A 25,000-nucleotide genomic window follows, 5' to 3' on the forward strand; every position below is an offset into this window, starting at 1 on the left:
TGTCCAAGACCAGCTGGAAGTCACAGTTAGAACTAGTTAGTTAGATACATACTAACTAACAGCAGTAAATCAGTTTAAGCACTAGTTATTTACTTATAACGAACTAACAGCAGTAAGTCAGTTAGCAGTAGTTAGTTAGCTAGATACTAACTAACAGCAGTAAGTCCGTCTTAGCACTAGTTAATTAGTTCTGACTAGTGGTCTGTTAGGTCTGGGACCGGGGATCCAGGAGGAGGACTTACGGCAGACCCCGTCCTGGGTCTGGAGGAGGACGACGGGGACCCACCACCACAGCCTCATGGTTCCATGGCTCCTGAAGTCCACTTTAACTCTTCAATCCACTGGTCCAACTTTGTACCAGTCAACAACAGGGGCAACAATCCCAGTCCATCCAATCTCTGGTCCCCAAACCCCGACTCGGGATAAACCAGAACCGGAGCTTCGACTCGGTCCTTTGTGTTCTGTTCCACTTGTTTGTTGTTCGCTGCGGGACGCGGCGGCTCCGCGGAGGAATGCGACGGGAGGGGAGCGAGCGCGGCCGGGATCTGCGCATGCGCGCCCCCTGCTGGAGGATAAGGCTTCCTGCGATGAGTGATCGATGACGCATCGGTGATTGATTGATTGATCACCTGAGGCCATTCCGATAGACCTTGGGTTATCAATTTACTCAGCACGCACTAGTGAGCACCCACCGACAGCCAGCACCGGTTACAGTCATTAATGATAGTTTGATTAGAGACTATATTTATGTTTCAAACTGCATTCACTCCCACAGGATCACCATGAGTGGAGGGTGGAGGTTCTAGTCATTCGTGATTTTATTAATGGATATATTACAATGCAACAGCTTTTAAATAACACTTTTCGTTTTGAGGCATCCATAATTTACAAGTTATACACGCGGTCAGACTAGTAGTGTTCTGTTAAACTGGGAAAAGAGGTGTTGGAAAACATTAGGAAGCAAAACTCCTTCAATGAAACGTATGATTAGTTCAATAACCTGTTTCACAGTGTGATTAATGTGTTCCCAAATGCATATTTCAGTGAGGTGTGCCCACCGACCGCTCCCGTCAATACTCTGTTAGCATTAGCTTCAGCTGGACGGCCTCACATTTGCAGAACATTCCCAGTACAACTTGGCTGAAACTCTGGGTTTAAAGTGAGGTTAAATTCATAAAGGAAAGGAACAAAGGGATATAACATCTCTGAGATCAGAGTTAATACCTCGTTACCCACGGTTAAACGGACTGCTGAGTGTGTGTGTGTGTGTGTGTGTGTGTGTGTGTGTGTGTGTGTGTGTGTGTGTGTGTGTGTGTGTGTGTGTGTGTGTGTGTGTGTGTGTACAGTGTGTTTTCGCGGTGTCCAGGGGTCGTCTTGGCGGGGGTATCTTGCTGGTCTTTGTAGCCTGAGTCTTTATGAATAAAGTTTGATTTGAAGCGCGGGCAGCTGGTAGGGGTCAGAGGTCGGACGTCCTCCTGACCTCTCAGGAGAACTTCTTCTTGGTGGCTGTGAAGCGCTCCATGTACTGGAAGACAACACAAAACATTCAGTACTACAAAGAGTACTACGCTACTATGGTAGGTGTCAGGCTACCGTGGTAATACTGTGGTAGAACTGTAGTCTTATCGTACTGAAGTATTATCCTACTGCATTAGTACTGTAGTAGAACTGTAGTATTATAGCACTGTAGTGTTATTCTACTGTAGCAGTACAGTAGTACTGTAGTATTATGGTACTGTAGGAGTACTGTAGTATTATGGTACTGTAGTATTACTGTAGTATTATGGTACTGTAGGAGTACTGTAGTATTATGGTACTGTAGTAGTACTTTAGTAGTAGTGTAGTATTATGGTACTGTAGTAGTACTGTGGTAGTACTGTAGTATTATGGTACTGTAGTAGTACTGTGGTAGTACTGTGGTATTATGGTACTGTAGTAGTACTGTGGTAGTACTGTAGTATTATGGTACTGTAGTAGTAATGTGGTAGTACTGTAGTATTATGGTACTGTAGTAGTACTGTGGTAGTACTGTAGTATTATGGTACTGTAGTAGTACTGTGGTAGTACTGTAGTATTATGGTACTGTAGTAGTACTGTGGTAGTACTGTAGTATTATGGTACTGTAGTAGTACTGTGGTATTACTGTAGTATTAGGTACTGTAGTAGTACTGTGGTAGTACTGTGGTATTATGGTACTGTAGTAGTACTGTGGTAGTACTGTAGTATTAGGTACTGTGGGAGTCCTGTAGTATTAGTACCTGCTCGTATCCCTCCAGCTCCCTCATCCTCTTGACCTGGAAGAGGTTCCCCTCCAGCGAGAGCAGGGAGACCTGTGATTGGCTGAGGATGGCGACGGGGATGGAGGAGAGCTCCAGGCAGTTCTCCTCCAGGCGCAGCACCTTGAGGCGCGGGGAGCGGGCCACCTCTGCACTCACCTCCGAGATCTGGGGACGGAGGGTACGGGGGTGAATACCTGGTCCCTGGTACCTGGGTAGTACCTGGTACGGGGGTGAATACCTGGTCCCTGGTACCTGGCTAGTACCTGGTACGGGGGTGAATACCTGGTCCCTGGTACCTGGGTAGTACCTGGTACGGGGGTGAATACCTGGTCCCTGGTACCTGGGTAGTACCTGGTACGGGGGTGAATACCTGGTCACTGGTACCTGGTTAGTACCTGGTACGGGAGTGAATACCTGGTCCCTGGTACCTGGTTAGTACCTGGTACGGGGGTGAATACCTGGTCCCTGGTACCTGGTTAGTACCTGGTACGGGGGTGAATACCTGGTACCTGGTTAGTACCTGGTACGGGGGTGAATACCTGGTACCTGGTTAGTACCTGGTACGGGGGTGAATACCCGGTGCCTGGTTAGTACCTGGTACGGGGGTGAATACCTGGTACCTGGTTAGTACCTGGTACAGGGGTGAATACCTGGTCCCTGGTTAGTACCTGGTACGGGGGTGAATACCTGGTCTCTGGTTAGTACCTGGTACGGGGGTGAATACCTGGTCCCTGGTTAGTACCTGGTACGGGGGTGAATACCTGGTCCCTGGTACCTGGGTAGTACCTGTTACGGGGGTGAATACCTGGTAACTAGGGCTGTAACGATACGCGTATCGAAACCGAAATTGCGACATTCAAAGCCACAAACCTGTCTCGAGGTGTGAGAAGGCAGAAGCGCGATACGCCCTTTCTAACTCTCCGGTCAAATTGTCAGATTGAAATTTGCTAATTATTAGTCTAAATAATAGTCTGCTGACACCCCTCCTCTTATCGATGCCGTAAGTCTGCGATGAGATGCCCTCTCTGTGATCACAGCTCTCCGTGGCTACGGAGGATTGCATTTCTCAACAGCCGTCGAAGTCCTCATATGCGATATGAACGACATTTATCCAGAGTGGGCCAAGTGCGAAAAAATAGCCTGTGTGATCCCTGTCTCTAGTGTTTTGTGTGCTTTGACCGGCAGTTGGTCTGCTTATAGGTCGGAATGAAGCGGCCACCGATTATTGACAGGATGGGTACTTTATTCTACCGGACTCGTTCGCTTCTTCACTAGACACACACACACACACCCGCTACCGCTCGCTCTCCTCGCTCGTCCACTCACTCGCTGACGTCCCTCACACACACACATACGCACACTACCATTCTCGCCCACACACATACGCTACTCGTAACACTATCTCGTTATTGCGATTCAGACGTTCATGTTTTTTTCCTCCTATTTGAAAGTTAGGCTATTAAACAAGTTGCATTCTATACGGCCTGATTATGTCATTATTTAAGCTACATAGCCTAATAAGAAACACTAACAGGATATTTGACTAAACCACAAAACTAGTTGAGGGTTTTTGCCTACCTGCAAGCATCCTCCAACTGCAATCTTTGGTTATTTATTAATTAATTTAGCTATACTTTAATAGTATTCTTTCTGTTCAAATCTGTTCAGTGTTCCAAATTATTTGTTATTAAATGTTACATTAAGTTAAGTGTTAAATGTTATATAATATAAAAATAAAATGCTTTTTAAATTGAAAAAAATCGTGGGATGTATCGAACCGTGGGTCAAAAATCGAGATACAAACCGAATCGTGAGTTTGTGTATTATTACAGCCCTACTGGTAAATGGATCTGGTTGAGGTTAGTACTCTGGTAAGAGGTTCTGGTTTAGTTTGGTAGCAGGTTCTGGTTGAGGTTAGTACTTTGGTAGCAGGTTCTGGTTGAGGTTAGTCCTAGTTCCATTCCCTTGTTCTGGTTGAGGTTAGTACTCTGGTAAGAGGTTCTGGTTGAGGTTAGTACTCTGGTAGCAGGTTCTGGTTGAGGTTAGTACTCTGGTAGCAGGTTCTGGTTGAGGTTAGTACTAGTTCCATTACCTGGTTCTGGTTGGGGTTAGTACTCTGGTACCAGGTTCTGGTTGAGGTTAGTCCTAGTTCCAGTACCTGGTTCTGGTTGAGGTTAGTACTCTGGTAAGTGGTTCTGGTTTAGTTTAGTACTCTGCTACCAGGTTCTGGTTGAGGTTAGTCCTAGTTCCAGTACCTGGTTCTGGTTGAGGTTAGTACTCTGGTACCAGGTTCTGGTTGAGGTTAGTCCTAGTTCCAGTACCTGGTTCTGGTTGAGGTTAGTACTCTGGTAAGTGGTTCTGGTTTAGTTTAGTACTCTGGTACCTGGTTCTGGTTGAGGTTAGTACTCTGGTACCAGGTTCCGGTTGAGGTTAGTCCTAGTTCCAGTACCTGGTTCTGGTTGAGGTTAGTACTCTGGTACCAGGTTCTGGTTGAGGTTAGTCCTAGTTCCAGTACCTGGTTCTGGTTGAGGTTAGTACTCTGGTAAGTGGTTCTGGTTGAGGTTAGTACTCTGCTACCAGGTTCTGGTTGAGGTTAGTCCTAGTTCCAGTACCTGGTTCTGGTTGAGGTTAGTACTCTGGTACCAGGTTCCGGTTGAGGTTAGTACTAGTTCCAGTACCTGGTTCTGGTTGAGGTTGATCTCGATGGCCTGCAGGGTGGAGACCTCCACGGGGACCACCCGGATGTGGTTCTTGGAGAGGTCCAGCAGGTCCAACATGCGCAGGGTCCCCAGGCCTGGGGGGAACTCTCGGATCTGGTTCCCAGACAGGTTGAGGGTGCGCAGGGCCCGGAGCTGGCCCAGGGCGGACGGGAGGCCCGTGATCTGGTTCCCGCTCACACTCAGGGTCTCCAGCTTCCTCAGCTTGCTGAGCTCACCAGGCAGGCTGGCTGGGGACAGGGCAGTAGACACCACGCCTACAAGTCAATACCTCTAAACACCAGGTGGATGTCAAGTCTACGTACAAGTAATCACTGGAAACATATTACAAGTTATTATACATAAAGGTCATAACAGCTCAACACTACTTCTATAGTCTACAAGTTTACAACCCAAAATTATGTTTACACGCTACAAGTTCTAACTTATACAAGGTCTAATGTGCAGGTAGTTCTAACTTATATAAGGTCTAATGTGCAGGTAGTTCTAACTTATATAAGGTCTAATGTGCAGGTAGTTCTAACTTGTACAAGGTCTAATGTGTAGCTACCGGTAGTTCTAACTTGTACAAGGTCCAATGTGTAGTTTGTTCTAACTTGTAGACAGTCTAATGTGTAGTTTGTTCTAACTTGTAGACAGTCTAATGTGTAGTTTGTTCTAACTTGTAGATAGTCCTAACTTGTAGTTCCCTTATGTGTAGGCAGTCTTAACTTGAGGATTGTTAATGTGTAGGTAGTCCTATCTTGTAGAAGGTCTAATGTGTAGTTTGTTCTAACTTGTAGACGGTCTTACTGAGTTTGTTGGAGTTGAGCGTGAGACTCTTCATCTGGAGGAAGTTTCCGATGGAGGCCGGGAGCACCTCGATCTTGTTGTGAGAAACATCCACGGTGCGCAGGTTAGCCGTCAGCCGCTGTAGCTCCTCAGGAAACTGGAACACATCTCGTTCTTTAGGGATCCATCGACTTCACCAGAGAGAACCAACAACTAGAATAATACTTTGAAAACGTTCATAGAACGTAGAAAGGTGACATTGTTCTGTGTTTATTCAGTCGTAGTATGATCTAAAATTGACCTCATTGCAATTTCGTTGTTTTGATGTTGTGACATGTTTTACTTGTTGTGCTGAGAGAGAGAGAGAGAGAGAGAGAGAGAGAGAGAGAGAGAGAGAGAGAGAGAGAGAGAGAGAGAGAGAGAGAGAGAGAAAAAAAAACAGAGAGAGAGAGAGACCCTCACCTCTTGCAGTCCTTTCCCGGTCAGCTGGAAGACCCCGGTCTTCTGGGATGTCTCCAGGTGGGCCTTGATCGCGCTGTTGCCCATCACGCTCACTGGTCCCTACACCTTCCACGACCCACCTGTCAGCCTAACCTGTCACCCTGAGCCGTCGCTCTGTGGGACGTGTCGAGCTTCACTTTACTGGAGCTCCAGACGCACCAGGGATGACAAATCCTAACAGAGTAGCGGATGATTCCCCTCCTCTGATCCTGTGAGATAAACAGACGAGTCGCGCATGAGGGCGTAGTCACCTCAACAACAACAACAACAACAACAACAACAACAACAACAACAGTCCTAACATTAGGAAGCCTGTCTCAACGTCCCCATACCTTATGACATGGAACCTAGGAGGGGATACTACGAGACAACTTTGTGAATAACATGTCGCCGCGCAGTGAATGGTTAACGGTAGTGCCCAGCCCTGCTAGAAACTAACCTCACACAGGAAGCCCTTCCGAGGGTCCGAGGTTCATGCAGGACCCCTCAGACCTCCGCCGTACGTAGTTGGAACAATACAGAAGCAGCTAGAACGTTTATCTTACTCTTAAAGCGATTAAAAGAGAAAAGCAGGAGAGCTTTGGGTTAACGTCCACTCGACCGTGTGTGCGCATGCGCCATACGCAGCCCGCATCGAAAGCAGGAAGTGACGCGGTATCCCTACCGGAAGTGACGAAGAGGAAACAACAGCAAAAGCTCAAATAAAATAGCGGGTGTACACTTTTATTATTGAACTTCAAAATAATAAATCCTCGCACTTTAAGTGACACTGCCTTAGTGGTTAAGCGTGGATGATTGATGATTGATGATCGGAGGATATTGATGATCCTCGGCTGACCTCCCGCCAGCTGCTGTGCTTCAGTTCCTCGGGTTCCGTTGTCTGGAGGGTCTGAGGTGAGGGTTAACCCAGCTGATGGATCCGTGGGAGCGGAGCCCGTTCTCCATCACCCCGGCAGGCAGCTTCCTGTCCAGCTGCGTGGCGAAGGGGATCTGGACACAGGTCAGATGACGAGGACATCAACCTCTAACCTAGTACCTTAACTAATCATCTCTAATTTAATACCTTTACTAACCATCTCTAACCTATTACCTTAACTAACCACCTCTAACCTGGTACCTTAAGTAACCATTTCTAACCTAAACTTAACTAACCATCTCCAGTGTTTCCCCCAGTAAATGTCTCAGTCAAGGTGGTAAGCAGTCGGTGGTGTTGTTGGCGCGCTGCGGCGAAAAATTTTGGGGGTATTTTGCTCAAAGATGCCAGTACGCATGAATGAAATAAACGACTGTTTATTTCCATATAAATAAACAACAGTAGGTACAAATGTTGTGCAAACATGCAGACACTACAAAATAAAATTAAAGAAAAGTGCAAATTAAATACAAATAATGGACAATACACTTAACTTTTGTATGCAAATTCAACTATTTACAGTTCCTTTTTTGGATCTTATTTGCGGCACAGCTGACAAGAGGCATCAGTGCATGCAATTCTGCGTGGCTGTGCAAAGAACAGTTCTAGCGCCCTGCTGTAATTGAACTTAGACACTGGTGGGCCATTGATGCTGATCTTCATGCAGGCTGTAAGACTCTTGCCCTGCAGTTTCGCAGGTCTGTCTTTATCTACACATAGAGTGAATGAAGTCAATGTTGTATATTTAATATTTTAAATTTTGAACTAAGATAGTGAGAAGATGATGGGCTTACCCTATTCATGGCAGAAAAATCTCGCTTTTTTTTTTTTTTTTTTTTTTTTTTTTACTTTTTTTTTTTTTTTTTTTTTTAATACATTGGTAGTCAAGGCGGGGCCCTAGTCTTGTTAAGGCGGCCGCCTTAACAAGACAGTGCTGGGGGAAACCCTGATCTCTAATGTAAACAACTCTAACCTAATACCTTTGCTAACCATCTCTGAGAACTACCACCCTACTGTTACCACCTCTAACTTAATACCTTTACAAACCTAGTATCTTAACTAACCACTTCTAACCTAATATATAATAACAATTTAATATATATATATAATCTTAATGTATAATCTTAATATTATGAATGCATGGGTTTGTCTCTATAAGTAGAGGGCCAGCTTTGCAAACACACTCAAGCCCTTACCATAACAAACCCTTACTATAACTAACCATCTCCAAACCAAGCCATCTCTAAATGTGTGATCCTATTGGTCTATTCCTTTGGTCCAGGAGGAGTTTGACTCCGCCCCTAGGGAAAGCCACGCCTTCTCCCCGCGTCTCCAGGCCGCTGAGCAACACATCAGGGCCAAGCGGGAGCTGGCTCAGGTACAGACATGGGGCTGGTAGTTTAACAGCTGATCAGTAGTTAAAACTGTAGTCTAATAATGTGGTTAATAGTTACTGTAGTTTGGTACTGTCACACTGCGGTTAATACTGTAGTTTAGTACAAGTTGGGGTTGATACTGTAGTTTGTCAGTTGCACTGTGGTTAATATTAGTTTAGTACAAGTTATACTGGGGTCAATACTGTAGTTTAACACTGCAGTTAAGACTGTAGTGTAACAGTTGCACTTGGGTTGATGCTGTAGTTTAATACTGTTACACTGGTTAATACTTTAGTTTAACAGTTGCACAGCGGTTAATACTGTAGTTTAATACTGTAGATAGTCAAAGTTATACTGTGGTTAAATAATACTGTAGTTTACTACTGTTATACTGCGGTTAATACAGTAGTTTAATACTGTTATACTGCGGTTAATACTGTAGTTTAAGTTATAGTGTAGTTCCATACGATGGGGCTGTGTAACACCTGTAGGTCTCAGTAGGTCCCAAATGCAGACTTACCGATCCTTTCATGTTCCAGTTACGTCTGGAGGCGGAGCTCCTGAGCCTGGAGAAAGAGAGCGCTGATGTGACGCACAAGTTCTACCTGAGTAAGAGCGTTTTCTGATGGTTCTACCTGAGTAAGAGTGTGTTCTGATGGTTCTACCTGAGTAAGAGTGTGTTCTTCTGATGGTTCTACCTGAGTAGGAGTGTGTTCTGATGGTTCTACCTGAGTAAGAGTGTGTTCTTCTGATGGTTCTACCTGAGTAGGAGTGTGTTCTTCTGATGGTTCTACCTCAGTAAGAGTGTGTTCTGATGGTTCTACCTGAGTAAGAGCGTTTTCTGATGGTTCTACCTGAGTAAGAGTGTGTTCTTCTGATGGTTCTACCTGAGTAAGAGTGTGTTCTTCTGATGGTTCTACCTGAGTAGGAGTGTGTTCTTCTGATGGTTCTACCTCAGTAAGAGTGTGTTCTGATGGTTCTACCTGAGTAAGAGCGTTTTCTGATGGTTCTACCTGAGTAAGAGTGTGTTCTTCTGATGGTTCTACCTGAGTAAGAGTGTGTTCTGATGGTTCTACCTGAGTAAGAGTGTGTTCTTCTGATGGTTCTACCTGAGTAGGAGTGTGTTCTTCTGATGGTTCTACCTCAGTAAGAGTGTGTTCTGATGGTTCTACCTGAGTAAGAGCGTTTTCTGATGGTTCTACCTGAGTAAGAGTGTGTTCTTCTGATGGTTCTACCTGAGTAAGAGTGTGTTCTGATGGTTCTACCTGAGTAGGAGTGTGTTCTGATGGTTCTACCTGAGCAGGTGTGTGTTCTGATGGTTCTACCTGAGTAGGAGTGTGTTCTGATGGTTCTACCTGATAGGAGTGTGTTCTGATGGTTCTACCTGAGTAGGAGTGTGTTCTGGTGGTTCTACCTGATAGGAGTGTGTTCTGGTGGTTCGACCTGATAGGAGTGTGTTCTAATGGTTCTACCTGATAGGAGTGTGTTCTAATGGTTCTACCTGATAGGAGTGTGTTCTGGTGGTTCGACCTGATAGGAGTGTGTTCTAATGGTTTTACCTGAGCAGGTGTGTGTTCTGATGGTTCTACCTGATAGGAGTGTGTTCTGGTGGTTCTACCTGATAGGAGTGTGTTCTAATGGTTCTACCTGAGCAGGTGTGTGTTCTGATGGTTCTACCTGATAGGAGTGTGTTCTGGTGGTTCTACCTGATAGGAGTGTGTTCTGTTGGTTCTAGTGGGGTTTGGGTTCTACCTGATAGGAGTGTGTTCGGGTGGTTCTAGGGGTCTGGGTTCTGCTGGTTTAATGAGTCACACTGGCTTGTCTCCTGCCTGCAGCCCGGAGGTTCAGGGACCTGCAGGTGTTTGCGAGTCACCTGCAGGACCTTCTGAAGGAGCAGAGCAGCCTGCGCCAGAGACTGATGAAACCCTTCTGTCAGACCAGCCTGCCTATGGAGGCTCACCTGCACAGGTAACACACAGATACACACCTGCAGAGTTAACACACCCCTGCACAGGTAACACACAGGTACACACCTGAAGAGGTAACACACCCCCGCACAGGTAACACACAGGTACACACCTGAAGAGGTAACACACCCCATCACAGGTAACCCACAGGTACACACCTGAAGAGGTAACACACCCCCGCACAGGTAACCCACCTGCACAGGTAACCCACCTGCACAGGTAACACACCCGTATAGATAACACACCACCACAGGTAACACACCCGTGCGGCTAACACACCTGCGCGGCTAACCTGTACAAAGACAGCGCCATCTGCTGACAATTGTTTTACTGGAGGTCTCCCAGTGTCCACCAGTGCTACCAGTATAACTATGCTCTGCTCCCCAGTATAACCAGGTGAATGTTGTGCAGGTATGTGGTGGAGCTCATCCAGATGGTCCTGGACTTCATCGAGAGCCTGGAGCGTCACGTGACCACGGTGCGCGCGCTGCCCTCGCTCCCCGACAGCGTGGCTAAACTGGTGAGCACCAAGACTACATCTCCCACAATCCTTCACACCCACCACTAGGATGTCGCATACACGCTACAGAACAGAGATCTGGCACAAAGATAACAATCTGCGATGAACATCAGTGTTAAAGTCCCCACGATGCACCGTGTTCTGTCGGACTTCAGACACACCAAGTTCCCCGCTACGTTGTATTTGAAAAATGGATAATAATTCAGAGACCCCAAACTCACTTTTAAACATAAGCTAAGGTTCCCGACAGCGTGGCTAAACTGTTGATCACCAAGACTACATCTCCCACAATCCTTCACACCGACCACTGTGTTTCCCCCTCCTCCTACAGAACAGCGGTGTGGCCCAGCTGCTGGCCCAGGTGGCGGAGGTGGAGCAGCTGTCCTCTCAGGTCCTCCAGTGGAAGGACCTCCACCCGCGCACCGCTCTGCTCCCAGGGCCCGGCCCCGACTCATTGAGCGGCCGGCTGGGCTCTACGTTCTAGTGGGGGGGCTGGGTGGAGGACGGGGTTGTCAGAAGGGGGGCGGGGGGGGGTTGCCTGTGTCTAAAGGTTTGGGAATAGGAAAATGTTGATATATTGCTCTTATGTTGGTTGGAGCTATTAAATAAATGAAAACAAAAGTGTCTGGTGAATTTTGTGATGCTAATGAAGCTAGGCCGAAAGAGGCAAGGAGCAAAAGGAAAGGAAAGTAATCCAAAACAATAATGAAAAATATATTTTTATCCTGTAATATACCTATTTATGTTATGGCTACAGGTCGCCTTACTCTTCTGTCGTGTTTCCATCGCTCAGGTAAAACCATGGACAATAGAGAAGATAAAACTAGAAGTAGTGAGGAGATTTAGATGTTGGATATGTCAAGCTGCTCACTCTCCCGCACCAACTCAATAACTGTAGGATGAACAACCAACACTCACCGCTGGGTGGCGGTAAAGACACTCCTAAAACGGGATGCTGCGCACACACACAAACCCACAAACAGCTATCGTAAGCTCCAGTGGATTCATTTATTTTGATAATAATCATAATAATGAAATGATAGCATCAGAGATGTTAATCCAGTGAATGGCAGATTAATTCAGCAGTTTTTCACATTTACAAAAATATTTCTCGCTCAAGGTCTGACTGTTGCTTCATGATCTTCATCTCAAATATTACCCATTCCTAAAGGATGAAAAATATTTATTACCCATTCCTAAACAATGAAAAGTAATTATTACCCATTCCTAAATTGTCAAAACGAATTATTTTCAATTCCTAAATCATAAAAACTAATTATTACCCATTCCAAAATCATAAAATGATAACCCATGATGTAACTTTAATAATAATACTGTTTCACACACTTCTGTACTGGACCTATACGGTTTATGGAACCGTATCAGTACTTGTGTTTTATGTGCATGTTACGTATCTATGTTATGTGTGTGTATGTTCAATGTATAAGGATGTGTGTGTGTGTGTGTGTGTGTGTGTGTGTGTGTGTGTGTGTGTGTGTGTGTGTGTGTGTGTGTGTGTGTGTGTGTGTGTGTGTGTGTGTGTGTGTGTGTGTGTGTGTGTGATTGATGAGTTTTCAGAGGTCATAAAACATGTGGTTATTAAGAGCCCATATTTGACTACAGGTCATTGTATCATTTAGCCCGGTAAGTGTGATTCGCCATGGTCATTGGACTCAGGCAGAACTCAGATGTTGTTCGGAAATACATTACATTACAATTTTTGACGGCATAAGCCCCACCCCCAGAACCCTGTTCTGTCAGTTGTTTGGTTATTTGTTGGATTGGCAGATGGGGTTATCCCACATTTCGCTTTAGCATTATAGTCTTCCATATGGACATCATTGCCTTATTTGAAAAATAAATAACAATCTGCAATGAACATCAGTGTTTAAGCCCCCACTATGCACAATGTACTGCAGGACTACAGACACACCAAGTCCCCACAATGTTGTCCGTTTATTTGCAAAATGTATAATAATTCAAAATCCAAAACTCCCTTTTAAACATAAGATAAGGTTAGTTTAGTTTAGTTTGTTAGCGCCTGGTGTAGAAAAATAGAATATGTTTGACGCGGGCGAAGCTTCAGGCTGAAGCCACTAGGTGGAGCAGTAATAAAAACTACAATGAGTCGGAATAAGTCAAATAAGGGCCCTTCGTATAGCCGTCGGAGGACAGTGCTGATTCATCTGGAAGTTATCAATCATTCATATCATAAATCTTAATGAAAAATAGATGCTTTCAACTCCAAGCACACCTCTATGAGACACAAACTATGACATGAAATAAAATCCATGAAATGCAAAATATTATCTGGATACAAACCAAAAAATAAGTAAAATGGGGACGATACATGATTCAATTACACAAATTTACTTCAAACACAGCTAGGTAGGCTAGCTACCAGCAACGTCAGCAAGCCTCTAGCTAGGTTAGCTAACCACCAGCTAGTTCAGCTATCGAACTGCTAGGTTAGCCAACTACTAGCTAGTTCAGCTGACCACCAGCTGCATTAGCTAGCACCCAGCAAAGTCAGCTAGCCACCATCTAGTTCAGCTGACCACCAGCTAGTTCAGTTAGCTAACAGCTAGTTCAGCTGACCATCAGCTAGGTTCGCAACTACCAGCTAGTTTAGAGAGCAACCAGCAGTCAGTTAGCCACCAGCTAGTTCAGCTAGCTACCAGCTAGTTCAGCTGACCAGCAGCTAGTTCAGCTAACCACCGGTAGGTCAGCTAACCACCCGCTAGGTCAGCTAACCACCGCTTGGTCAGCTAACCAAGAGCAAGGTCGGCTAACTACCTGCTAGGTCAGCTAACCATCCGCTAGTTGAGCTAGCCACCCGCTAGGTCAGCTAGCTACCAGCTAGGTCAGGTGACCAACGTTCCGATTGCACAAAGTACGCCACTTCTCCGAAAAGGGAGCGCCAAACTCTTATTTTGAAATACTAAAACAGTTTTGATGGTCTCTTGGGAAATACTGCGATTACATCGGCCCCTGGGCACCTCCAACGGTAAAAACGGTCCGACAGGAACGACGAGGATGTCGTTGTCGCTGTCCCAGCGTCCCCAACGAAGCTCAAGGCTTCAGTTCATCTCGCTTCCTGTCAGCCATGACAACTTCCTCTTGTCCTCAACGTCCCCAGAAAGTCTTCAGGAAAGCTTGGAGGCTCCAGGATATCATGTGACCTGGACCCCAGACCCCGCGTTGGTTCGGGACGTCCTGGTTGGTTCTTGGAGGTTCCTCTGGGTTCTGTTGCGTTCTATTGGGTTCCTTTAGGGTTCCGTAGGGTTCTGTTGGACGTGACTGGGTTGTGCCGGGTTCTATCGTGTTTCATTTAGATACTATTGGGTTGTGTTATTGGTTCTTTTGGGTTTCATGGGTTCTAATGGGTTCTGTTGGGTTGGGAGGTGTTCTACTGGGTTCTGATATGTTGGATTCTGTTCTCTTGGGGCCTTTATGGGTTTTCTTGGGTTTGTTTATATCATATTGGGTTCTGTTGGGTCCTATGTGAGTTATACCGGGTTCTGTTGGGTTTGCCTGACTTCTGTTGGGTTCTCGGTGAGTTCCGGTACCGGCTGTCTGAAGGCACTCGTCGTGGCGATGAGTGAGCAGCGAGTCCCCAGGTGGGCCAGGAGATGCTCGAGACGGTTGCCACGACAACAGGCCAGTACCAGGAGAGTGGGGGGGGAGGGGGGGGGATGGGGATAGGAGGAAGAGGGACCCTATTTGTTATAAAAAGGCTGGCCTAGAACAAACAGACTGGCCAATTAAATCTCAGCCTCCGTGTTCCAGCCGGCTGTCAATCTCAAGGCTCCTCCCACACGCCAGGGGTCGAAGGTCAGAGAAGTTCCTGTAAATCGAAACCCTGTGTTTGTCGCTTCCCACTGGGATAAATAATAATAAATAAAAGATGTAACTTTTTTTATGTAGCACCTTCAGTACAAGAACATCAAAACGACCTCCCATGACCTCTGACCTCCGACCCCTGGCCGTTCAACCTTCAAACTACCGGGACACACACTCATACGCACACACACACACACACACACACACACACACACACACACACACACACACACACACACACACGCACACGCCTACAAGGGTCTTTGGCTTCTGGGGGCGGGGTTATAGAGGAATCAGGGAGGGGCTAGGGCAGTTGGGGGCGTGGCTTGAGGGAGTGATTGTGTCTTTTCAAGCAAGGAGGGTGGGGGGGGGGGGTCACCTTCCACACCCAATCAGAACCAGAGTAAGAGTGACGGACAGCTGCCATATATTAAGGAAAGGAGGTGGGGCCAAAGACCTCAGATCTGTGAAGAGGAGGAGAGAGAGAGAGAGAGAGAGAGAGAGAGAGAGAGAGAGAGAGAGAGAGAGAGAGAGAGAGAGAGAGAGAGAGAGAGAGCATTGAAGGGAAAGGGTTTGATCAGAATAATATTGATGACCTTTGCACAAAGAGTTACAGAGAGAGAGACAGGGAGAGAGTGAAAGTCAGAGAGGTAGCGAGACAGATTGAGCCAGGTAGAGAGAGAGTGAGGGACAGTGAGATAGGTATAGAGGGAGAGAGAGACAGGTAGAAGGAGTGAGACAGGGTAGAGAGAGAGAGACAGTAGAGAGAAACAGTGAGACAGGTATAGAGAGAGGTAACTCACTGTTTGGGGGCGGGTCTTTACATTCTCCTTCCTCTATTCTGATGTCATCGATGGCGATGTCACCTTCAATACCAGAACCCCTCAATCCTTCCATCACCACCTGGACAGACAGACAGACAGACAGACAGACAGACAGACAGACAGACAGACAGACAGACAGACAGACAGAGAGACAGACAGTCAGACAGACAGACAGACAGACAGACAGGTAGACCGCAGACAGACAGATGGACAGGTAGAAAGACAGATAGAAAGACATCGTCTGAACTAGGCTGGTACATGAAGGTAGTAGTTAGGTAGTAGTAAGAGCGTGATTCTAGTTCAGTACTCACTCCTAGGGTAGTAATAGGTCAGTACTAGGTCAGTACTGGGTCAGTACTAGGGTCCAATTAGGTCAGTACTGGGTCAGTACTAGGGTCCAATTAGGTCAGTACTAGGTCAGTACTGGGTCAGTACTAGGGTCCAATTAGGTCAGTACTAGGTCAGTACTAGGTCAGTACTGGGTCAGTACTAGGGTCCAATTAGGTCAGTACTAGGTCAGTACTGGGTCAGTACTGGGTCAGTACTGGGTCAGTACTAGGTCAGTACTAGGGTCCAATTAGGTAAGTACTAGGTCAGTACTGGGTCAGTACTGGGTCAGTACTGGGTCAGTACTAGGTCAGTACTGGGTCAGTACTGGGTCAGTACTGGGTCAGTACTAGGGTCCAATTAGGTCAGTACTAGGTCAGTACTGGGTCAGTACTGGGTCAGTACTGGGTCAGTACTAGGTCAGTACTAGGGTCCAATTAGGTCAGTACTAGGTCAGTACTGGGTCAGTACTGGGTCAGTACTGGGTCAGTACTGGGTCAGTACTGGGTCAGTATTAGGTCAGTACTAGGTCAGTACTGGGTCAGTACTGGGTCAGTACTAGGTCAGTACTGGGTAAGTACTGGGTCAATACTGGGTCAGTACTAGGTCAGTACTGGGTCAGTAATAGGTCAGTAGGGCGGTACCTGAAATGTTGCGGTTGGGTGGATGTTGACCTTGGCCTGCCTCCAGCGGTCACCTTGGTTACCAGTGAGGCTCCACACTGAGCTGTCAGTCATAGTCTGACCTTTCTGACGCAGGATGACCCCGAGTGACCCTGAAACACCCCAAGTTCACAAGTGAGACCCCGCCCTCAAAGGTCAAAGTTCACATGAAACAGCCGCCCCCAAAGGTTAGAGTTCACATCAGAGGCCCCGCCCCCAAAGGTTAAAGTTCACATCAGAGGCCCCACCACCCCCAAAGGTTCGAGTTCACAGGTGAACCCCCAGTACTAGTAGTAGGACTGTACTACTGTAGCAGTACTGCAGTACTTACCGATGTGTTTCCCGTACATGTGGTAGTAGAAGGAGAGGCAGTAGGTGGAGGCCCGCCCCCCCGTGGTGAAGGAGGGCGAGACCAGGCGGGCCGCGTCCCCCTCCAGCCGGGGACGCGACGTCTCGATGTACATGTAGTACCCTGGGGGTCAAAGGTCGCAGCATCACTCATACTGCCTTACCCTGGCTGGGGTCCAGGGGTCAGAACATGACTCAGACTACCTAACCCTAGCAGGGGTTAAAGGTCAGACCATGACTCATACTACCTAACCCTGGGGGGTCAAAGGTCAGAGCATATCTCATACTACCTAACCCTGGCAGGGGTCAGAGGTCAAACCATCACTCATACTACGTAACCCTAGCAGGGGTTAAAGGTCAGACAGTGACTCATACTACCTTACCCTGGCTGGGGTCAAAGGGCAGACCACAGTATGACTTTCTATAACCACTGGTTCCCGTTGTGTGTTACAGTATGACTGTCTGTAAACAGTGGTTCCCGTTGTGTGTTACAGTATGACTGTCTGTAACCACTGGTTCCCGTTGTGTGTGTTACAGTATGACTGTCTATAACCACTGGTTCCCGTTGTGTGTTACAGTATGAATGTCTATAACCATTGGTTCCGGTTGCGTGTGTTTCAGTATGACTGTCTATAACCACTGGTTCCCGTTGTGTGTTACAGTATGACTGTCTATAACCACTGGTTCCTGTTGTGTGTGTTACAGTATGACTGTCTATAACCACTGGTACCAGTTGTGTGTGTTAAAGTATGACTGTCTATAACCACTGGTTCCCGTTGTGTGTACCCTGTTTGGAGCCGCGGTGGTCGGAGCTCGGCCCGGTGTTGGGCGTGTATTTGGTGTCTCTGGTGGCGGCGCTGTGTCTCGTCCAATCAAAATGCTCAGTTTTGTCCTGAGAGAACAGGCACAGGGCGTCGTCCTCGAAGCCACAGTGGAACTCTCCTGTAACACACAAGAGGTACACTATGAATACTACACACAGGATACAATACTACACACAAAATACACTACTACAAACAAGTGATACACTATAAATACAACACACAGTATACACTACTACACACAAATGATACACAATGAATACTACACACATGCGATACACTATAAGTTCTACACACAGGATACACTACTACACACAAGATACACTACTACAAACAAGAGATACACTATAAATACTACACACATGAGATACAATATAAATACTACACACAGGATACACTACTACACACAAGATACACTATGAATACTACACACAGGATACACTGCTACACACATGAAATACACAAAGAATACTACACACATCATACACTGCTACACACAAGAGATACACTATGATTACTACACCCAGCATACACTACTACAAATACACTATGAATACTACACACAGGATACACTACTACACAAATGAGATACACTATGAATACTACACACAGGATAAACGACTACACACATGAGATACAATATAAACACAGCTTGTGTGTGTGTGTGTGTGTGTGTGTGTGTGTGTGTGTGTGTGTGTGTGTGTGTGTGTGTGTGTGTGTGTGTGTGTGTGTGTGTGTGTGTGTGTGTGTGTGTGTGTGTGTGTGCAAACTTACTGAGGTGAGGGTTGACTGGAGCTGTGAGAGAAAAGACGATATTTAAGAGACAAGTATTACTACAGTGCTGATATGACCTTATATGATTTAGTACTGCTACTTACTAGTACTAGTCACTATAGGTACTATAGTACTAGTGTGGCGGTAGACCTACAGCTGTAGGTGACTGTAGCACTAGTGATAGGCCTACGTACGGCTGTAGGTGTAGCGCTAGCGGTAGGCTGTAGGTGACTGTAGCACTAGCTGTAGGCCTACGTACGGCTGTAGGTGTAGCACTAGCGGTAGACCTACGTACGGCTGTAGGTGACTGTACTAGCCGTAGGCCTACGTACGGCTGTAGGCGTAGCGGTAGGCCTACGTACGGCTGTAGGTGACTGTACTAGCGGTAGGCCTACGTACGGCTGTAGGTGTAGCGCTAGCGGTAGGCCTACGTACGGCTGTAGGTGACTGTAGCCCTAGCGGCAGGCCTACGTACGGCTGTAGGGGACTGTACTAGCGGTAGGCCTACGTACGGCTGTAGGTGACTGTAGCACTAGCGGTAGGCCTACGTACGGCTGTAGGTGACTGTAGCACTAGCGGCAGGCCTACGTACGGCTGTAGGGGACTGTACTAGCGGTAGGCCTACGTACGGCTGTAGGTGACTGTAGCACTAGCGGCAGGCCTACGTACGGCTGTAGGTGTAGCGCTAGCGGTAGGCCTACGTACGGCTGTAGGTGTAGCACTAGCGGTAGGCCTACGTACGGCTGTAGGTGTAGCGCTAGCGGTAGGCCTACGTACGGCTGTAGGTGATGGTGCGCTGGGCGGCGTCCCCCTCGCCGTAGCGGGTGATGGGGGTGAGGCGGACCAGGTAGGCCTCAGGCTTCACCAGCTCCGTCAGGTTGTAGGTCAGCAGCTCCCCCTTCTGGATCAGCCCTGTGATGGCGATCTCCTGCTCCCACCAGCGTTCCAGCCCCACCTGCACACACGCACACGCACACGCACACGCGTCAACCATGCTCTGACACGCCCACTCTGATGCAGCGTTCCAGTCCTCCCCGACTCGGCAGCTCTGTAGCCCGTTGTGGGCCGTTGGATGAAGGCAGGGTTCTGGACGTCACCTATCGGGTGACATGGTTACTGGTGGTTGTCGCGGTTACTGGTGGTTGTCGGGGTTACTGGTGGTTGTCGGGGTTACTGGTGGTTGTCGTGGTTACTGGTGGTTATCGTGGTTACTGGTGGTTGTCGGGGTTACTGGTGGTTGTCGTGGTTACTGGTGGTTGTTGTGATTACTGGTGGTTGTCGGGGTTACTGGTCGCTGTGATGGTTACTGGCGGTCGTCGTTGCTACCGGCGGATGTCGTGGTTACTGACGGTTGCTGTGGTTGTCGTGGTAACGAGCGGTCCTAATGCGGTCGTCGCGGTGACCAGTGGTTGTCGTGGCGCCGGTGGTCGTCGCGGTTACCTGCCGGATGCCCAGGCGGTAGGCCATGATGCGGTCGACGGTGGCCGGCTCCATCTGGGTCCACTGCAGCCTGAAGCCGAACACCCGGACGCGGCTCTGCCACAGCGCGCCCGGGGTGTCGTAGTAGAACTCCGGGGGGTAGGCCTTCCCTGAGGGGACACACGGCCTTCTGTCAGCAGCCTACGCAGACCCCCACGCTGCTACCATCATACAACCCCCGTCATACTACCATACTACCACCACACCACCGAGACCGTGGACGCTGCTCCCTTCGTACTGCCATACTAGCGGGATTTATTTTTCTTTACTCTAACCATTCTAGGCCTGACGCCTATACGAGGCCGTACGCTGCAACCATCAGCCTACCAGACTAGCATGATTTATTTTTACCTGTGTCCTACCTGGAGCCTACTTGGTAAACTACTCCTACTGTTCTACTGTGTCCTGCTGTTCTACTGCTGTACTGAACTCCACTCTGGAGGGTAGGCCACACCCACATATATATACACTATACTATACGATACGATACACTACTAGAGTAGCATGATACTGGGGAGCAGTCCGGGTGCTACGTCTGGGTGCTAGGTACGGTTGCTAGGTCTGGTTGCTAGGTGAGGTTGCTAGGTACGGTTGCTTGGTCTGGGTGCTAAGTCCGGTTGCTAGGTTCGGTTGCTAGGTGGGGTTGCTAGGTGCGGTTGCTAGGTGCGGGTGCTGACCTGTGACCAGGAAGGTGCAGCGGCCGGAGCCCGCCTCGTTGGTGACCTCACAGGTGTACTCTCCGTAGCCCTCGCGGTTCAGGGCCCGGACCTGGTAGTGGGTCAGGGGGTCCTGGTCCCCCAGCACGCCCTGGGTGAGCAGCCGGTCGCCCAGCCGCCACTCGTACTGGAGCAGGCGGGCCGGGTGGGCCTGCTGGAGGCCGCAGCTCAGCAGGAAGGCCCGGCCCAGGGCCTGCCGCACCTCGCGGTACACCGGCTCCACCGAGGGCGGGACTGGGGAGGGGGAACAGGAAGTGAGGTCGTCAGCTCACAGGACGTGAGGTCGTCAGCGCACAGGACGTGAGGTCGTCAGCGCACAGGACCACACAGGAAGGGAGGTCGTCGGCACACAGGACGTGAGGTCATCAGCACACAGGAAGTGAGGTCTTCAGCACACAGGAAGTGAGGTCAGCAGCACACAGGACGTGAGGTCATCAGCACACAGGACGTCATAGATATACTGTATATACTGACATGATGGTGCATTCGGCTTCGCGTAAGCACGCGTAAACAATGCCGCCATCTTGCCGCAGGGTAACAAACCACCTGAATGAATGGACTTCTGATGGGACAGAGGTCCTTTCCCAGTCAAAATCACTCTAAGTCGCCTTCCTTTTAAGAAATCTTCAAGCGGACGTTCCTTTATTCAGGTGAGTGGAATAAAGGTAGAGCCCATGGGACCTATGAGATCGTAAAATATGAATGGGTTTCAATGGAGAGAAAGTAATTATCTTCTGGTCCCAGTCTTTATATGCCCTGGATTACACATATATTGTTTGTGGACTTAAATGATAATTTTTCATGTCAAGAGTTTGACCGTTTGTTGTGCAATTGTTCAGTTAAAGGCTGTAGAGAAAACCCAATGAGAAAGACTACATGTCTCGTATGTGACGTCACGCTCCCTGCGACTGGCGTGGACAAGACCGACAATCTCCCCATCGGCATAACGTGTGTGTAATCCAAGGCATATAAAGACTGGGATCAGGTAATAATTACTTTCTCTCCATTGAAACCCATTCATATTTTCCAAACCCAGACGTCCCATTGGGGTCTCCCGGAAGGGGCGGACAAACGAGCTCTATATCTATAGCTCTATATCTATAGCTCTATATCTATGTCATCTAGTTGTTTTTCTGTCTGGAACACCTTGAATCCCCTCACAGGGATTAATGATATATTTTCCAAGTTGAATAATCGGTTTAACTGTCAACCACGACACACACACACACACACCTTCCTGAGAGGCATGCTAACCCCGGTGCTAATGGGAATGCTAATGCTAGCTGTAGCATTAGCACTCGTTATGCATGTGAGTCTGGAGCCAGCGGCGTTCAGGTGAAGCTGATGGAGATATTTCGAGGCCTTCAGGGAAATCAGAGGTGTAAATATTAATGTATGAATCAAATATTAAATACTTTGCAGATGTACCTAACATGTATTGCATAACCCCTGCAGTATGGAGGAATATGTACACTTTGTACCATTACTAGCGTTGAAGTACATGAAGGTACATTTACACACAGACTGATACCTCCTTCCATTAAGGATTTTGGATGCAGCATGCGTAGCACTTGGCATCTGCATCACACAGAATGATACACACACACCACCCGCGTAATGTGTGAGCGTGTGTGTGTGTGTGTGTTGGAGTGAGTGAGTGGGTGAGTGAGTGAGTGACAGAGAGAGAGTGAGGCACAGAAGCAGAGTGAAGTTAGTTTCATATTCACCACTGTCTCTCTTTCTATTTAACTCTCCTCTCCTCCTCTCCATATCTCCCAGGATCCTCTGGCTAAACACATTCTGAGTCATCTCCTCTCTCTCCCTCTCTCTCCCCCTCACTCACTCTCTCGCCCCCTTTCTCCCCCTCTCTTTCCTTCTCTCTCTCTCTCTCTCTCTCTCTCTCTCTCTCTCTCTCTCTCTCTCTCTCTCTCTCTCTCTCTCTCTCTCTCTCTCTCTCTCTCTGTCTGTCTGTCTGTCTGTCTGTCTGTCTGTCTGTCTGTCTGTCTGTCTTTCTCTCTCCCTCCCCCTCTCTCTCCCCCCACCCCTTCTCTCTCTCTCTCTCTCTCTCTCTCTCTCTCTCTCTCTCTCTCTCTCTCTCTCTCTCTCTCTCTCTCTCTCTCCCTCCCCCTCTCTCTCCCCCCACCCCTTCTCTCTCTCTCTCTCTCTCTCTCTCTCTCTCTCTCTCTCTCTCTCTCTCTCTCTCTCTCTCTCATACAGACTTACTAACAGGCATGCTAAATCAAGCCGACAGATTCACATACACCTCTGCATAGAATAAAAAGTACAGACAACCCACACACACAATCACACAAAATGCTTGACTACATACGCACACTTTGCTCTCTATTCATCTGCTCTCTGTGCGTGTGTGTGGGTGTGCGTGTGTGTGTGTTTGTGTGTATATATCAGAGTGTGTGTCTGTGTGTGCGTGTGTGTGTATTTATCAGTGTGTGTGTGTGTGTGTGTGTGTGTGTGTGTGTGTGTGTGTGTGTGTGTGTGTGTGTGTGTGTGTGTGTGTGTGTGTGTGTGTGTACATATCAGTGTGTATGTGTGTGTATAGATCAGTGTGTTTGTATATATATCAGTGTGTATGTGTGTGTGACGTATATATGAGTGTGTGTGTGTGTGTGTGTGTGTGTGTGTGTGCGTGTACTCACACTGCACTACCAGCTGGATGACCTGGAGGCGGGGCTTAACGTAGAAGCCGTTGTATTGGCTGGTCTGGCAGCAGTAGTTCCCGCTCATGTCGCGCGTCACGTTGCTGATTCGCAGGATCCCGTCGTAGCTCTCCATCTGGGCGGAGCCGTCCGACATGGCGGGCCCTGCCCCCTCCTGGTTGCCACGGTACCAGAGTATTATGGGCTTGGGTTTCCCCGACACCAGGCACTGCAGCTCCACGGTGTCACCCTCCTGGGACACCATGTGGGACCCCCCAGGGGGCACGCTCAGCTCGGGGGGCACTGCACACACACACACACACGCACACGCACACGCACACACACACACACACACACACACACACACACACATAAACAGCACACACACACACACACACACACACACACACAGACACGCACATACACACACACACACACACACACACACACACACACACACACACACACACACACACACACACACACACACACACACACACACACACACACACACACACACACACACACACACACACACTGGTTTTAGTAGCAGTACCAGTGCTGCCCACCAGTGGTGGTAGTACCAGTACACATACTTACTCAGTATAAGCACCAGTAAGCACCCTCACCAGTGGTGCTATTAGCAGTATTAGTGCTAGCATAAGCCTCAATGCCAATATAAGCCCTGATGCTAGTGTTAGCCCCGGTGCTAGTGTTAGCCCCGGTGCTAGTGTTATCCCGGTGCTAGTGTTAGCCCCGGTGCTAGTGTTAGCCCCGGTGTTAGCATACGCCCCGTACCGGTGGTGGAGGAGATGTTGACGTCGATGCTGACGTCGGCCACGCCCCCGCTGCGCAGCGACGCCACGCAGGTGTAGGTCCCGAAGTCGGTGAACTTGAGGTCGATGATGTCCAGGTTGGTGGTCCCGGGGGCCAGCTCCCCCTCGCTCTGCGTGATGACCATGCGCTCCGAGCTGCGCAGGGGCCGGCCGTTCTTCAGCCAATAGAAGAGCAGCTCCTCCGGGGGCGTGGCCTGCACCTGGCAGCTGATCTTGACCTCGCGGCCAATCTGGATGTGGTCGTCGTTGTGGTACGGGTCCGGAGTGATCCAGAACCGGGCCTTACGCAGACCTGGGCCGTAGGAAGTGGACCCAAAGGGAATGGATGCGCAGGAAGCGGACACGCAGGAAGTGGTCCGCAGGAAGTGGACGCGCAGGAAGTCGACCGCAGGAAGTGGACGCGCAGGAAGTGGACCCAAAGGGAATGAATACGCAGCAAGTGGACAGACAGGAAGTGGACCCAAAGGGAATGGATACGCAGGAAGTGGACACACAGGAAGGAGGCACACAGGTAGACCCACAGGAAGTAGACCAACAGGAAGTAGACACACGAGTAGACACACAGAGAGACAGGTAGACACACAGGTAGACAGAGGGGGAGAGACAAGTAGAGAGTCAGGAGGCATAGAATGACAGAGAGACAGACAGACCGGTAGACGGGTTGAGTCT

At 48.4% G+C, this 25,000-nt stretch overlaps 4 protein-coding genes across 4 annotated transcripts in view; 1 reads left to right on the forward strand and 3 right to left on the reverse strand.

Annotated features, from left to right (window-relative positions):
• tyro3 (TYRO3 protein tyrosine kinase) overlaps positions 1 to 541 on the reverse strand; it is a 15,752-nt gene extending 15,211 nt beyond the window's left edge. The window contains exon 1 of the mRNA XM_056591237.1: positions 243 to 541. Within this exon, the coding sequence (XP_056447212.1) occupies positions 243 to 300 (58 nt within the window). The 5' untranslated portion in view covers positions 301 to 541. The remainder of the gene's footprint in view (positions 1 to 242) is intronic.
• A 137-nt stretch (positions 542 to 678) lies between these two features.
• On the reverse strand, positions 679 to 6,897 carry lrrc57 (leucine rich repeat containing 57). The gene is made up of 6 exons (XM_056591238.1): positions 6,708 to 6,897; positions 6,230 to 6,477; positions 5,789 to 5,924; positions 4,958 to 5,226; positions 2,259 to 2,444; positions 679 to 1,525 (listed from the first exon to the last, which is right to left on the reverse strand). Exons 2-6 carry the CDS (start codon positions 6,311 to 6,313, stop codon positions 1,484 to 1,486), a joined length of 717 nt encoding a protein of 238 aa, XP_056447213.1. The 5' UTR covers positions 6,314 to 6,477; positions 6,708 to 6,897; the 3' UTR covers positions 679 to 1,483.
• Positions 6,898 to 6,933: 36 nt separating this feature from the next.
• haus2 (HAUS augmin like complex subunit 2) lies at positions 6,934 to 11,528 on the forward strand. The gene is made up of 6 exons (XM_056591239.1): positions 6,934 to 7,268; positions 8,464 to 8,559; positions 9,097 to 9,166; positions 10,393 to 10,525; positions 10,936 to 11,044; positions 11,376 to 11,528. The coding sequence occupies exons 1-6, from the start codon at positions 7,182 to 7,184 to the stop codon at positions 11,526 to 11,528; spliced, it is 648 nt and encodes a 215-aa protein (XP_056447214.1). The 5' UTR covers positions 6,934 to 7,181.
• A 3,734-nt stretch (positions 11,529 to 15,262) lies between these two features.
• The window catches only part of mdga2a (MAM domain containing glycosylphosphatidylinositol anchor 2a), a 23,409-nt gene continuing 13,671 nt past the window's right edge, over positions 15,263 to 25,000 (reverse strand). Inside the window, exons 7-17 of the mRNA XM_056590675.1 lie at positions 24,294 to 24,623; positions 23,496 to 23,798; positions 20,800 to 21,072; positions 20,084 to 20,232; positions 19,421 to 19,598; positions 18,644 to 18,664; positions 17,835 to 17,990; positions 17,032 to 17,172; positions 16,683 to 16,813; positions 15,691 to 15,790; positions 15,263 to 15,351 (exon numbers count right to left, since the gene is read on the reverse strand). Coding sequence (XP_056446650.1) covers positions 15,263 to 15,351; positions 15,691 to 15,790; positions 16,683 to 16,813; positions 17,032 to 17,172; positions 17,835 to 17,990; positions 18,644 to 18,664; positions 19,421 to 19,598; positions 20,084 to 20,232; positions 20,800 to 21,072; positions 23,496 to 23,798; positions 24,294 to 24,623 — 1,871 coding nt within the window. The remainder of the gene's footprint in view (positions 15,352 to 15,690; positions 15,791 to 16,682; positions 16,814 to 17,031; positions 17,173 to 17,834; positions 17,991 to 18,643; positions 18,665 to 19,420; positions 19,599 to 20,083; positions 20,233 to 20,799; positions 21,073 to 23,495; positions 23,799 to 24,293; positions 24,624 to 25,000) is intronic.

The sequence above is a fragment of the Gadus chalcogrammus genome, chromosome 5 (genome assembly GCF_026213295.1).
Source record: "Gadus chalcogrammus isolate NIFS_2021 chromosome 5, NIFS_Gcha_1.0, whole genome shotgun sequence".
Classification (NCBI taxonomy): Eukaryota; Metazoa; Chordata; class Actinopteri; order Gadiformes; family Gadidae; genus Gadus; species Gadus chalcogrammus.